The sequence below is a fragment of the Cutaneotrichosporon cavernicola genome (assembly GCF_030864355.1).
Source record: "Cutaneotrichosporon cavernicola HIS019 DNA, chromosome: 5".
Classification (NCBI taxonomy): domain Eukaryota; kingdom Fungi; phylum Basidiomycota; class Tremellomycetes; order Trichosporonales; family Trichosporonaceae; genus Cutaneotrichosporon; species Cutaneotrichosporon cavernicola.
The window spans coordinates 2,599,761-2,612,269 of record NC_083397.1 but is presented as its reverse complement, the minus strand read 5'-3'; the positions used below and the strand labels follow the sequence as shown (position 1 = coordinate 2,612,269).

General features: G+C 59.3%; 7 protein-coding genes across 7 annotated transcripts; 4 read left to right on the top strand and 3 right to left on the bottom strand.

The window, feature by feature from the left end:
• Nucleotides 1-146: 146 nt before the first annotated feature.
• MA20_39405 (uncharacterized protein) lies at nt 147-380 on the bottom strand (the record flags this gene model as incomplete). Its single annotated transcript, XM_060602262.1, has 1 exon — nt 147-380. One exon carries the CDS (start codon nt 378-380, stop codon nt 147-149), a length of 234 nt encoding a protein of 77 aa, XP_060458673.1.
• Nucleotides 381-614: 234 nt separating this feature from the next.
• CcaverHIS019_0510350 (uncharacterized protein) lies at nt 615-940 on the top strand (the record flags this gene model as incomplete). The annotated part of the gene is made up of 3 exons (XM_060602261.1): nt 615-703; nt 764-793; nt 841-940. 3 exons carry the CDS (start codon nt 615-617, stop codon nt 938-940), a joined length of 219 nt encoding a protein of 72 aa, XP_060458672.1.
• Nucleotides 941-1,476: 536 nt separating this feature from the next.
• MET12 (uncharacterized protein) lies at nt 1,477-3,600 on the top strand (the record flags this gene model as incomplete). Its single annotated transcript, XM_060602260.1, has 4 exons — nt 1,477-1,767; nt 1,801-2,128; nt 2,186-2,310; nt 2,443-3,600. 4 exons carry the CDS (start codon nt 1,477-1,479, stop codon nt 3,598-3,600), a joined length of 1,902 nt encoding a protein of 633 aa, XP_060458671.1.
• Nucleotides 3,601-4,325: 725 nt separating this feature from the next.
• CcaverHIS019_0510330 (uncharacterized protein) lies at nt 4,326-5,316 on the bottom strand (the record flags this gene model as incomplete). The annotated part of the gene is made up of 4 exons (XM_060602259.1): nt 4,326-4,575; nt 4,610-4,785; nt 4,914-5,126; nt 5,161-5,316. The coding sequence occupies 4 exons, from the start codon at nt 5,314-5,316 to the stop codon at nt 4,326-4,328; spliced, it is 795 nt and encodes a 264-aa protein (XP_060458670.1).
• Nucleotides 5,317-5,838: 522 nt separating this feature from the next.
• CcaverHIS019_0510320 (uncharacterized protein) lies at nt 5,839-6,902 on the top strand (the record flags this gene model as incomplete). The annotated part of the gene is made up of 2 exons (XM_060602258.1): nt 5,839-6,275; nt 6,458-6,902. The coding sequence occupies 2 exons, from the start codon at nt 5,839-5,841 to the stop codon at nt 6,900-6,902; spliced, it is 882 nt and encodes a 293-aa protein (XP_060458669.1).
• Nucleotides 6,903-7,041: 139 nt separating this feature from the next.
• Nucleotides 7,042-9,788, bottom strand: CcaverHIS019_0510310 (uncharacterized protein; the record flags this gene model as incomplete). Its single annotated transcript, XM_060602257.1, has 3 exons — nt 7,042-7,421; nt 7,454-7,693; nt 7,730-9,788. 3 exons carry the CDS (start codon nt 9,786-9,788, stop codon nt 7,042-7,044), a joined length of 2,679 nt encoding a protein of 892 aa, XP_060458668.1.
• Nucleotides 9,789-10,214: 426 nt separating this feature from the next.
• On the top strand, nt 10,215-12,179 carry CcaverHIS019_0510300 (uncharacterized protein; the record flags this gene model as incomplete). The annotated part of the gene is made up of 4 exons (XM_060602255.1): nt 10,215-10,722; nt 10,762-11,596; nt 11,629-11,761; nt 11,793-12,179. The coding sequence occupies 4 exons, from the start codon at nt 10,215-10,217 to the stop codon at nt 12,177-12,179; spliced, it is 1,863 nt and encodes a 620-aa protein (XP_060458667.1).
• Between the last annotated feature and the right edge of the window lie 330 nt (nt 12,180-12,509).

The following is a 12,509-nucleotide window of genomic DNA, read 5'->3' as shown; positions in this document are numbered from 1 at the left end:
ATTCACTATAATGCGGTGAAACCAAGAGATGGAGAGCGACGTGGTGCCAACGGAATCCCCATGTTGCGCCGAATACAATGCATAGCCAGAAGAAACCTCGGCTTCGGATTGGCATCAATACCATGCTGACGCTAATCTACAGCCGATTAGGCCGCGTCCTTGAGCACCCTCTTCGTCGAGGCCGGGAAGCGCGCAAGCTTGTCGGCGGGGCGGATGGGCCTGGGCTGGAGGTTGCCACCACAGTTGGGGCACTTGTGCGCAAGCTTGCCGGTTGCGCAGGACGTGCACCACGTGCATTCGAACGTGCAGATCCACGCGTCGGTAGACTCGGGGGGAAGGTCGGTGTCGCAGGACTCGCAGTTGGGGCGCAGCTCGAGCATGGTGGCGAGGCAAGGAGAAGTGACAAGTGGGGAAAGCTTCTGGTTCCAAGTTGTGTGTCTTAGCAGTGTGACGTCACGTGGTTTCGGCTGCCATCTAAGCGGACATCTACTGTACTGTTGGTCCAGTTCATCACTCATCGCATTCGGGATTGAACCCCTCGTCCAGAGAAAACTTGAACTTGATTGCAATTTTACCCTATGGTCGGGTACAGGCCGCCGTGGTGTCGACTCTTAATGAACAACGACTTGCTCTGCCTGTGTCGTGCACGACACGGGTTCGACGCCGGCACCAGTGGCTTACGGGCTAAGCGACCCACTCAGACGTAAGGTCTTCGTGATACGCAAGGAATGACGGTTATCTAGCGAGACGGAACTACCTTGAGGCCGATCAGCGTGGAATTGAGCGGAAGTCAGTGAGTCGAAGTGGACAGGTCACGGAACGGGACAAACTGACGCCCAGGAACAACTACGTTGTTCCCGCCGCTTTCAACACAAGTGTCGCCATCGCGGCGATTATCATGTTCTTCGGCCTTGCTTCCCCCGGAATCGAGCTTGACTAGTGGGGCAACAGTGTGATTTCTCAAGGTTCCGAACCCGATACTGCGTCCTGAAGAAAATCCCGGCCAAGGGCTACTTCGGCCCAGAGCCTGGAACGTTCCGTTAAGAACGACTTGTTAATCAAAACGGGGAGAGCCGTCTTCTATAAGGACCTGGCCCCAATGCCATTCCCAGCTCTCTTCAGATACAGATGGCGACTCGGTGTATGTGCAGTAACGTTCAAAACTCAAGCGACCTTGGCAGAATCCCACTGGGAAGCTAACCTCCGTCGTCGGGGTCTGCCCAACCACATCATCATAGATGCCTCATAGAGTGCTCCGGATGAATCACGTCGCGACTGTCACAGAATAGAACGACTTCTGAATACCGAAGTCACGTCATGGTAGGTGGAGGCGCCCATCCTGAACATCTGGAAATTTGATTCCGCTCGTCAGGTGTCGCCAGGTTAGTCGCAACTCGAATTCGTCGCAGCCGCAGCTTGAATCCCAGTCTTCTCCACCACATCCGTTCATCACAGCTCGCGAGGCGTTGATTAGCCATGCCGCACCTTACCACTCTCATGGCCGAGCACAAGGCGCCGTTCCACACCTTCGAGTTCTTCCCGCCCCGCACTGCGCCTGGCGTGGCCAACCTCCTCGACCGTATCCAGCGCCTTGCCTCGCCGCCGCTCAACCCGCCTCTCGCCGTCTCCGTAACTTGGGGTGCGGGGGGAAGCACGGCAGAACGCTCACTCGAGCTCGCCGAATCCATCGCCGCAATGGGGGTGGAGGTCATCCTCCATCTCACTTGCACCAACATGCCGCGCGCCAAGGTCGACACTGCCCTTGAGGTGAGCTGCCCTTAACGTCGGACCTGACAGAAGCGCGCGCGGGCTCTCGGTATCACCAACATTCTAGCACTTCGTGGCGACGCACCCCGCCCCGACGAGTATCGAGAAGCCGAGTCGAGCCTGGCCATCGATGAGTTCAACCACGCCGACGACCTTGTGCGCTACATCCGCGCCAAGCACCGCGCCTTTTTCTGCATCGGCGTAGCGGGATACCCTACCACCCATCCTGATGCCGAGAGCGCCGAATCAGACATGCATTGGCTCAAGAACAAGTGCGATGCCGGTGCTGACTATATCATCACTCAGCTGTTCTACGATGTCGCCCAGTTCGAGACTTGGGTCGCTGCGTGCCGTGCTGCCGGTGAGTGAGAGAAGGAAGGCTCCAGCTGTGCGCTTTCGAGGATGGAGCTGACAGCAGGCATCTCGCAACCCATCATCCCTGGGGTCATGCCCATTCAGAGCTACTCGTCTTTCCGCCGCCTGATCAACCTCACCAAGTGTGTTGTTCCTGAACAGATCCTGCGGGATCTGGAACCGATTAAGGTTGGTGTCAAGGTCTGCGGCTGTGCTCCACACATGTTTGTCCATGGTCTCTCACACCGTTTGCGGCCTCTGGGCGCAAGGCAGCTTGCGTTTCAGCGCAGCTCTGGTATGTTTTCGTGAAGCTGACAGCAGTCCAACGACGCCGCGGTAAAGCAGTATGGCGCGCAATTAGCGACGGACATGGTCAAGGACCTCATCGGGTCCAAGCTCGTGCCGGGCGTGCACTTCTGCACCCTCAACCTGGAGCGCTCGGTTCGGACGATCCTCGAGAACGTCGAGTGGACCCTGGACCATGCGCATCCCGTGCACGGCTCTCCTCGTGCACGCGCCAACCAGCTGATCAGCGACCAGTCGCTTCCTACTGTTGAGGGACTGCCCATCTCCATTCGTCCGTCAGACGCTGCCCAGCTCGCGCAGTGGACATTAAAGCGTGCTGCTGCTGCCGGGGCCGACGCAAGCAAGCTTCCGCCCATACCTGGTGTGATCCCGGGCGTGGGTGAAGACCCATGGGACGAGTTCCCGAACGGACGATTTACGGACGTGCGCTCGCCAGCGTACGGCGAGATCGACGGTTGGGGTTCGGGACTGAAAATCACGCCGGCGCAAGCACTGCGTGACTGGGGTGCACCCACGACCGCTGCCGACCTCTCCACTGTCTTCCAGGCGTATCTTCGTGGTGATGAGCGGACACCCACCACGCCGTTCTGCGACTTGCCACTGTCGCCCGAGTCGTCCCTTATCTTGCCACACCTGCTCACGCTCAACAGCGCGGACAAGGCGTACTGGACGGTCGGGTCTCAGCCCGCCGTCGATGCGGCGCCCTCAGACGACCCGATGCACGGTTGGGGTCCGGTCGGCGGCTACGTCTTCCAGAAGGCGTTCGTCGAGTTCTTCGTCCCCCTGTCCGAGGTGCATCGCCTCGAGGCCAAACTCCTGTCGATGACACCCGAGGGCGCAGACGGTGGACCAGGCCAGAGCCTGATTAGCATGTACGCAGCCAACCGTAATGGCGACTACGGCGCGAATACGGAGAAAGACGCCGTCAACGCCGTCACATGGGGTGTATTCCCCGGACAGGAGATCCAGCAGTCGACGATCATCGAAGAGATTTCGTTCCTTGCGTGGAAGCAGGAGGCGTTTGAGATCTGGCAGGAGTGGGCGCGCCTGTATCCCCGCGACTCGCCGGCCAGGAAGTACCTCGACAGCGTTGCGGATGAATGGTGGCTCGTGAGCCTCATCCACCACGACTACAAGGACAAGGATGCGCTCTGGCGCTTCCTCCTGGAGTAGTGGGTGACAAGTGGATGGAGACAGCGGAATTGAGGAGTGTCGCGTAGGGACTGGCCTCTTCTTGTAACATCATGCATGGGTATTGTGTCGTCGTCAAGAGTACGGGGCTGTACTCACCGCTCTCCCCGCACTCTGCCGGAATACCCACACATTCAGCTTTTCAAAGCAGTCAACATTCTGCTTGATGCAGATCATTTCAAGCCCGCAATAAGGTATGGACATGGGGTAAGTGTAGCAGACAAGTTGACAGAAACGAGTCATGCAACGAGAGAGGTGGCGATCCGATCGAGGACGAGCTCATGATGCAGGAGCTATGCCACATGCCACATGGTCGAGCCGAGTAGCCGATGACGATGTCATCCGGCTTGTGCGCGATCGCCGCCGTGTCGTTAAACCCAGGCCCTGTGGGGTATGTGGCGTGTGCGACCAGAAGATGCGGTGTAATCGTCGTCAGCGTGTCAGTCGGATCGTATCCCCAGCGGTGAGTGAGCCCGATCACGCCGGAGTTGTTCGATTTCCAAAGATGCCAACCGTTCGAAAATTCGAGTGGGGAAGAGTGGGCAAATTGCAAGGTGGAGGTGGGGATATGTCTGATCGGCGAGATGGGTGGAGACGCCGATGCCGATCTTGCACGGCCATCCCTGCGCTTACGTTTGTACTTTGGCAGCAAATGTCAAAGTCGCAGTTTCTGCATGCGCGTACTAGTACAACCCAAGGGGTAGATCTCAAGCCGAGCCGTTCTTCTTCTTCCAGTCGGGCCAGGCGCCGGCGTCCTCGGCCGCGAGCCACTGCTTGAGCTCGTCCTCCCACCGCAACGTGCGGGGACGGTTCGAACGCCCAATGACACGCGCACCGACCGCACAGAGCTTGTCCCACTGTTCCTCGGCATCACGGTCCTCCAGAGCACGGGTGGCGGGCTGGAGAACGGCCGTCTGGAAACGCGAGGCAACGGCCGAAAGGGCCGTGTGCGAGACGCTGGCGTTAGATAGAAAGGAGGAGGATGGCTCACCAAAGCTCAGCCGCGAGCCCGGTCACAACGACCTTGGTCACGCCTTGCTCACGGAGCCACTGGACAATCTTGCGCTGAGGCTGGTAGTCGATCTCGGTGGGAGGGTCGGCGGGGTTGTTGAAGTCGGTCATGTAGCCGTCGAACGCCGAGTACGCCTCGACGTCCTTGTGCCAGCCCTGGTGTGAGCGATATCCTGGGAATCAAAGTAGAGAAACAGGCCAATGAGCCCAACCACCCACAATGGCGCTTGGACCCATCGCACCGAGCCCAGCCTCGTCCATGTGGACATTGCGCAATTACTCACCTTACGGACAAGCTTGACGGTGTCGCCACGTTTGGAAAGCTTGGCAACGAGCTCGGGCGCAATCTCACACCCCTTGGTACCCTGTACACAGTGGTCGGGCCAGAGCTTCTGCTCGTACAGAATACCGCGACCGTCCTTGAGTTCGATATCGGAAAAGACCTTGTGGCCGGGATGGCTGGATGCGAACGAGATGTGTCCGGTGGGGTGGTAGTCCTGCCATTAACTTGAAACCAAAAGTATGTTGTACCTGGGAGACGACGACATAGTCCCAGTTGTACTTCTGGTCTTTGAGGAGGTCAAGGATGGTGGGGGCGACAAGGAGGCCGGCAGGGACCATGAGGGACCCGTCGGGCGGGAGGAAGTCGCCCTGGACGTCGACGATGATGAGTGCAGTCTTGCCCATGGTGAGCGAGTTGGGGAGGAGGAGGAGGAGGAGAGAGGACGAGGCAGGGGAGATGGGGAGGAAACTAGTTATAAGCGGAAGGTGGGTTGTTGTTGGTGGGCTGGGCGGTCAACTGGTGAGCTTGTCAGCCGGTGGCCAGTGAGGGCCGAGGGGTAAAGTGCGGGAGTGGGAGTACGAGTGCGGGGGGAATCCACGTGCCACAAGGTCTACGCGCGTCCTACACGCTCAGGTTGTGGGCCTACCGAGGGTAAACGGGTCACCGTGAGTGGAGGTTATTTCAATTCTCGGCTCTCTATCAATCATCACGGTCACTAAAACCGAGCCACGTGTCACGGGCCTCCACCTCGATGAAACCATTCTGTGAGGCCATCCCAAGTCGCCACTCGACCTAATTTGTTCACGATCGATTGACGCGTCATCGAATACTACTACTACTGCTACTATTACTGCTATTACAACATTGAAACTGTGAATCAACTGCTACATTCAACATATTCAACTTGGTCTAGTTGAATAACAACAATGTCCACCCCTCCAGCACCTATCGACCAAACCACCTCGTGCCGTGCCATGCCACCAGGCCGCTTCGACCTCCCTCCCGCACTCGCACACGACCCCGAGCCGGAAACGAACACGCTCGCAATCCTTCTCCCGCACCAGGCGTTCTTCGCCCCGGCCTCACTCCAGATCCTGCGTGATGCGTTCGGAGCATACGGCACGTTAGCGCACTGGGCGCCTGTGCGGGCCATGGGGCGCATCATTGCAGTATATACCGATGATGGGGATGCTGCGGCGGCCAAACGCGGCGCGGACGGTCTCAAGCTCGACGTGGCGCTCGTCGATACGGACGAGAAGGAGAGGGACAAGGAGCAGGTAGTCCCAGAGGTGAAAGAGCCAACAAAGGAGGGGTACTTTGGTCATTCGCGGCAGGCGTCGCGCTCAAGTAATAAGAACAATGGGTGAGTCAACCATGCCTTCCTAGCTTCCTTCTGCCTTCCTCCCCTTCGGTGTTGCCTTCCTTCCTCCCCTTCGGTGTTGCCTTCCTTCCTCCCCTTCGGTGTTGCCTTCCTTCCTCCCCTTCGGTGTTGCCTTCCTTCCTCCCTTCCCTCCCACCTTACCTCCTGTCTCCCGTTGACACAAGATACATACTCCGCGTGTATGGTCTTCCGCCTACCTCTCTCGACTCTGAGAAGGACCACCTCCGTCCACCGGAACATGAGCGCAATTTCCTCATCTCGCCACCCGGCTCACCTCCCGAGGGATGGGAGCCAATCGTCGAAGACGGACCTAACATGACGCCCCTCGCTGACGACCTCAAGCGCGCACTCGAAGCGCTACAGCTGCAGGCCCTGGGGCGCGATCATGGCGCCGGACCAGAGGTTATCCTCGACGTTGGGGGCGTGCGCGTCGAGGTTGAGGATATGGATACGGCCAACCAGGAGTGCGAATGGGGCGAAGAGTACATCGTCGCTGGGGGTGCGGATATGTGGGAGGCTCCACGGCAGCATGGCGGACCGGGCGGGCTCGCTGGGGGAGGGTTCACTCCTGCTGGGCGGATTCTGCCGACCGCTCGGCCGCCCATGTAGGGCGAGTAGATTAGACGCAAGAGATAGACGACTTTCACTGCTTCACAGCACATTGCTTCACTGTAATACACTGCATTGCTCATGTATGCCAACCATCTAGGATACTACACTGTAAGAAAAACTCAATCCCGAGACATGTCTAAGCGTCGCCTTTTCCACCACGTCGTTCCGATCGGATCTCAACGACAACGTTGACCGTCATGAGCGTCGCGTACGCGATGAGTAGGCACAGCGCCCACCGCTTGTCGATGCGGTACTTGTTGAGCGGGACGACCACGGCTGTAGTCGCAAGGACAATGACAAGGCCGACAGCGCTAACCCACAGAGTAGGGCTAAAGTCGAGCATGACGGGTGTATGGCTCCGGCTCCACAGAATCGAATACGAACCGCCCGCGCCCACGCCGAGGAGCAGGTTCAACATCGGCCCACCAAAGCACGCCGCATACGCCATGTTCGGGGAAAACTGTGCGATGGTCACGTTCGCAACGAGGTCCGCGAGTGAGTTGCCGATCGCAAAGACTGGGATCAGCAAAGCTCGAACATCGACTCACTCGTCAATCCGATGATCGCGTCACTCAGCCCAAAGATCTCGCCAAACGTCATGAGAACAGACACCACCTCGTCAGCAATGGTTCCAATCCACACCATGCTGCAGATGAACCCGCAACAGCAGCGGATGAGGCGCCACGGCTGCGATGTCCCGTCAGTCGCAAGCTTGAGGACTGCCACTGCCACGACGGCGCCAGCCACCCCGGCCCCGAGCAGCACCCAGCGGAGATACGGTTCGTCCTCTGTCTGTCAGCTCGCAGTTCACAACTTCAACTCACGGAAGACAAGGTAGCCGCAGACTACGGGTCCAAATATACACTGCGCCGCTGTGAGCACCGGATTGAACACCATGCAGTCGTCCTCGTCAGAGCAGGCCGAGCACGATGACTCTGTCTCGTCGTCCACGCTCCATCGGCGGTGGGGGAAGTCACTGTGTACGAGGTGGTGGAGATCGCCGCTGACTTCTGGGGCCACGCGGCGGTCATCGTCGTCGTCGCCCGTAGCATCTGCGAGTGGCTCATCGTCGGCGCCGGGGAGCGCAATGCCGCCTTCGTCCGTCCGCCCGTCGTCGGTAACTGGCAGAGTGAGGGTGAGAATGAAGATGGCAGGGACGGAGAGCACCGCCAGACCCATGCCGAGCAGCGACTTATGGTGGAATCCCTGCAGCGAGGGGAAGAGTGTGTGCAGGATTACGCTCAATTTGTTGAGTCCGTGTCGGGCGGCCAACTCGACGGTCTGGGTGCGCGAAGGGGCCATCACAGGCGCCTCCTCCCCTCCATCCTCGTTCTGCACCGCGATCTGGGGGACGTCGGCAGGCGTCATTGCGCTGGCGCCCGCGCTACCTCCCCTACTCCAGACAGTCGATGCAGTAGCAGGCGGAGACGTTCTGGCTACCAGGGCGGTCGCCTCCCGTTGCGGAATGTCCAGAGTCAGCTTGTGTTTGTTTCTAGGCGATGCAGACAAGGGGATATGTTCGACATCGCGGTCGCTCGACGGCTGAGGTGGTGAGCTCGAGACAGGCGAGAGTTCCGATGGCTCCTCGAGGGTCGACTGACGTGTCGGCCTGTTGCTCCACGCGGGGTGGAGCGACCCGCTGCGAGTCCGTGTGACCGAAACTCTGCGCTCGACCGCCGCCAAGCCCTGAATAGATGAATGCCGATGGTGCTTCGTGCGATGTGAGTGGAAGTAGTCGGAATCGGCTGACTCGTGCAAGGGCGAGCGCAGGGGCGTCGAGGGCCTCGTTGTAAACCGCGAGCTGCCGGGCGACGGCAGGTCGCCGCTCTGCTTCAGGGAGTTGACAACGTCGCGGAACTCGACAGCTCCAAGAAGCGAGAAGGCAGCACGCGGCGCGTCGCTCTCGTCGTCTATCCAATGCGCCGACTGCGGCATTGGCCGTGCCTCAGCCGCCTCCTGTGCCGCAAGTTGGAATGATGCGCTGCTCGCGCGCCTACCAAACCGCCCTGCCGAGAAATGCGGTGATACGAAGCCAGGCGATGTGGGGGACGGGACGAGCAACGCGTCGGCATTCTCGACAGGTGGTGCAGCCCGTTCCTCGTCACGAGGAATCGTCTTCCATCCAAGCTGCGCGTACTCTTCCTTGCGCCGCTGGCGGTGCTGCCACCAGTTGCCGCCGACGACGACAATGACGTAGACGACGTACAGCCCGATCATGGCGCCGCTCTCGCGAAGGGTCAGGTGGCCGTCGGCTAATGTCCACATGAACATGACTACGGCGACCATGAAGAACGCAATGTCGCGCAGGAAAGGGTAGCGCGGGACCTGGAAGGGCTGGACCATGGCGATGCTGCCGACGACAATGCTCGTGATGAAGGTCGCAGCGCCGATGAGTTCGCCAGCGGCCAGCCCGAACGTGCCCTCGCGCATGGCGACAAACGTGCTGAACACGTCCGGTGATCCGTTGCCAAACGCTAAGAGTGTCACGCCGGCCGTCGTCTCGCTTAGCCCGAGGAAGGCGGCCATACTTGCGAGGTTCGGACAGAAAAAGTCGGAGGCCGTAATGGAAATAGAACAGAAGAGGAAGAGGAGGACCAGGACGAAGAATGCGAGGCACAGCGGCTGCAATGCCGGAGGAGTGGCCTCGAACATACTCTCGTAGGGTATGTGGAGGAGCGAGCCGCCGCCGCCGCCGCCGCCATCCTCAAGAGACAACGCGCGTTTGGTTATCCGAGACAGGTCCGGTGTCTCGCGCAACCGTGGTACGACGAGGAAGCACAGGAGCAGGGTGGCACCGACGATCATCCACGCGGCCGCGCCCACTGGCTTAGGCCTTCGCAGTCGCTCGCGGCGCCTGCCGCGTGGTCGCGTGCCGTTGGCCATAATACAGCGTATTCGCAACCGCGGGGTCTCTTAAGCGGCGCGTCGATGTGAGGATAGGCGGTATGGGGATGGGTGGGCGCAGCGAGTGTATATCTTCGCTGTGGTGATGGGAGATGGAATGATGGGATGCAAGAGGAAATGTGAGGATGAAACGATGAGGTGAAAGATGTCGGGTGGCGTAGTTGGTTGTTGGTGGTTGCTGGTTAATGATTGTCTTGGCTTTCGGTCGGCCGCTACCGTCCTTTTGATCCTTTTGATTTTGGGTATTAGGCCGTATTAGGGATTTGTTAAAGGAGTGGCTGTGCCGCCTTTACCAAGGATGTACCTGACTTTTGGGCGGAATCATCTTGACGTCATGCTAACAACTTGTGCGTCCATTTCCATGACGCGCTGACTCTTTTAACTCTACTCATTAACATTCCTCAAATGCCTCCACAAGCTCCCGACCCAACGCATACAGGTCTGCCCCGCGCGCACGTCTTCATCACAGCTCTGGCAGCCGTATGCGCCATCAACAGACCACCACCAGGCGTGGTGTGGGACGCGGGACAATGGCTCGTTGCGCTGTTGAAGCTGCTCGATCTCGATCGCGAGGCCCTCCCAACCGACGTGCCGCCCGAGGACGTCGCCAAGGTCGCCGCCGAGCGGGACAGCTGGAGCATCAATGAGCAGGACGCAATGGCACGAGCGCTAGTACAAGCGGCTCTGGCGCCGCAGGAGGGCGAGGGCAAGCCAAAGGTAGCGTATACGCCTGATGCGCGTGCGGCTGCGCACAGCACACTTGAGCTCCTCGGTCTCGATGCCGGCGTACTACTCCCCCGTGCTGAGGTTGCGCTCGCGACAATGCTGGCGGCGGTGGCGAATGGTGATGCTGTGGATGAGGCACGTAAGAAGCAGCGGGATGGGTGGGGCGGTGCGCTTGGACGCGGTTTGGGTGAGTCTTTAAAGTAGGTGAAGTGCGAACTGACATTAGCGACCGCAGGCGGATTTCTAGTGGGTGGCGTTCTCCTTGGCGTCACGGGTGGGCTGGCTGCGCCCGCCATTGTTGCCCTCCTCGCTCCTCTCGGCCTTGGGGCCGCGTTGTCCGGAATCGCCGCTCCCGTCGTTCTCGGTACCCTGTTTGGCTTGACTGGCGGGGGGCTTGCGAGTCGACGCGTTTCGCAGCGCTGGCGCGGTATCGACGAGTTCAGCTTTGTTGAGGTCGGCGCGAACAGCAAGCCGACAAAGGACGAGATCGACGATATGAAGGTGCGTGGGGCCAAGTCGGAGGAACCTGAGGAGCCAGAGTCCGAGCTGCTCTTCCAGGCACCCGAAGACGATGATGCAGCCGCGCGGCGTGAGGTCACGCGCAGTCGTAGGGAGCTCCGAGATCGACTACAGCAGCTCTCGATCAATGCAGGCACGGATAAGAAGGAGGTTGCCAAGACGCCACCCGACACGCCCGATGTCCGCGCCGAGCTTAAGGATAAGATGCCAAGCCTGACTGCCACGATTGTGGTTCCAGGTCTGCTGACCATCTCACGCATGGAGGCAATCAGTGCGTGGCGCTCCATCTGCTCGCGCGAGGCATCGCTCCCGTTCACGCCGCGCAAGCCTGTCGAGCCCGCGGGCGAGGGGGGCGAGGGCGCTACCACGGGTCTTAAAGATGGCCGTGACGTATACGTCCTGCGCTACGAGACGGAGATTATGCTGTCGACTGGACGTGACCTCGAGTCTTGGGTCATGACAAAGGTCAAGAGCATTGCGGCTACCGAGGTGGTGAAGCGCACAATGTTGAGCGCGTACTATCTAGCCATCGCGCTACCTCTGTGAGCACTTTCACCATCGTAAGCTAATGCAGCTCCGTGTACAAGCTGTCAACATTAGCACTGGACAATTCATTCACAAGTTGCCAGAATAAGAGCATCAAGGCCGGCCGCCTCCTAGGTGAGGTCCTCGCACAACGCGTACAGGGTGAGCGGCCTGTGTCACTTGTAAGTGTGCCAAGGGACAGGTCTGACGCAGATCGGCACCTCTGTTGGGGCTCTCACTGTCCTCCACGCCCTCCTATACCTGTCCGAGCAAGATCAGCCGCATCTCATCGACTCGGTGTTTCTCGTCTCGCTTCCGTCGGCTCCAACCACGGCCGAATGGTCGGCGGTGCGAAGCGTGACAGCTCGCCGGGTTGTCAATGCGTGGTGCGGGAGTGACTTTGTTCTCGCTTCCGTGGTAAGACTGCACGAAGTCCTCTCGCGCGGTGTCACGGGCAAGAACGGTGTGTGTGTCGCGGGGTTGGGGCCTGTGCAGCAGCCTGGGGTTGAGGACATGGACCTCAGCGACGTGTTGGACGGGCACAGCGAGATCAACACCAAAATGGGCGAAGTTTTGCAGGTATTGGAGATTGACGACTAGGAGTATAGGAGGTGAGGGGTGAGTGTTGACCGGCGAGCCGGGGATCGATTACCACCGGGTGGCCAGTTGTGTGCGTTGGGACGAGTGAGAGGGCGCAAGCGAGCAGTGTATACATTAGAGGCTGTTGCGTATGTGGCGTTTGGTAGTAACACACTGCTACCACTACCGTAACAGAGATGAGCGTTACGAGGCCGACGGGCTACGCGGTTTGCATCTTTCTGTAATCGAATTATACGCTGATCTCTCCACTGATTTCCTGATCCGCTGATTAGCCGATATGGCTCTTTCCTTGGTCGAGCTGTGCAACAAGAGGGTATTGAAAATGGTGAA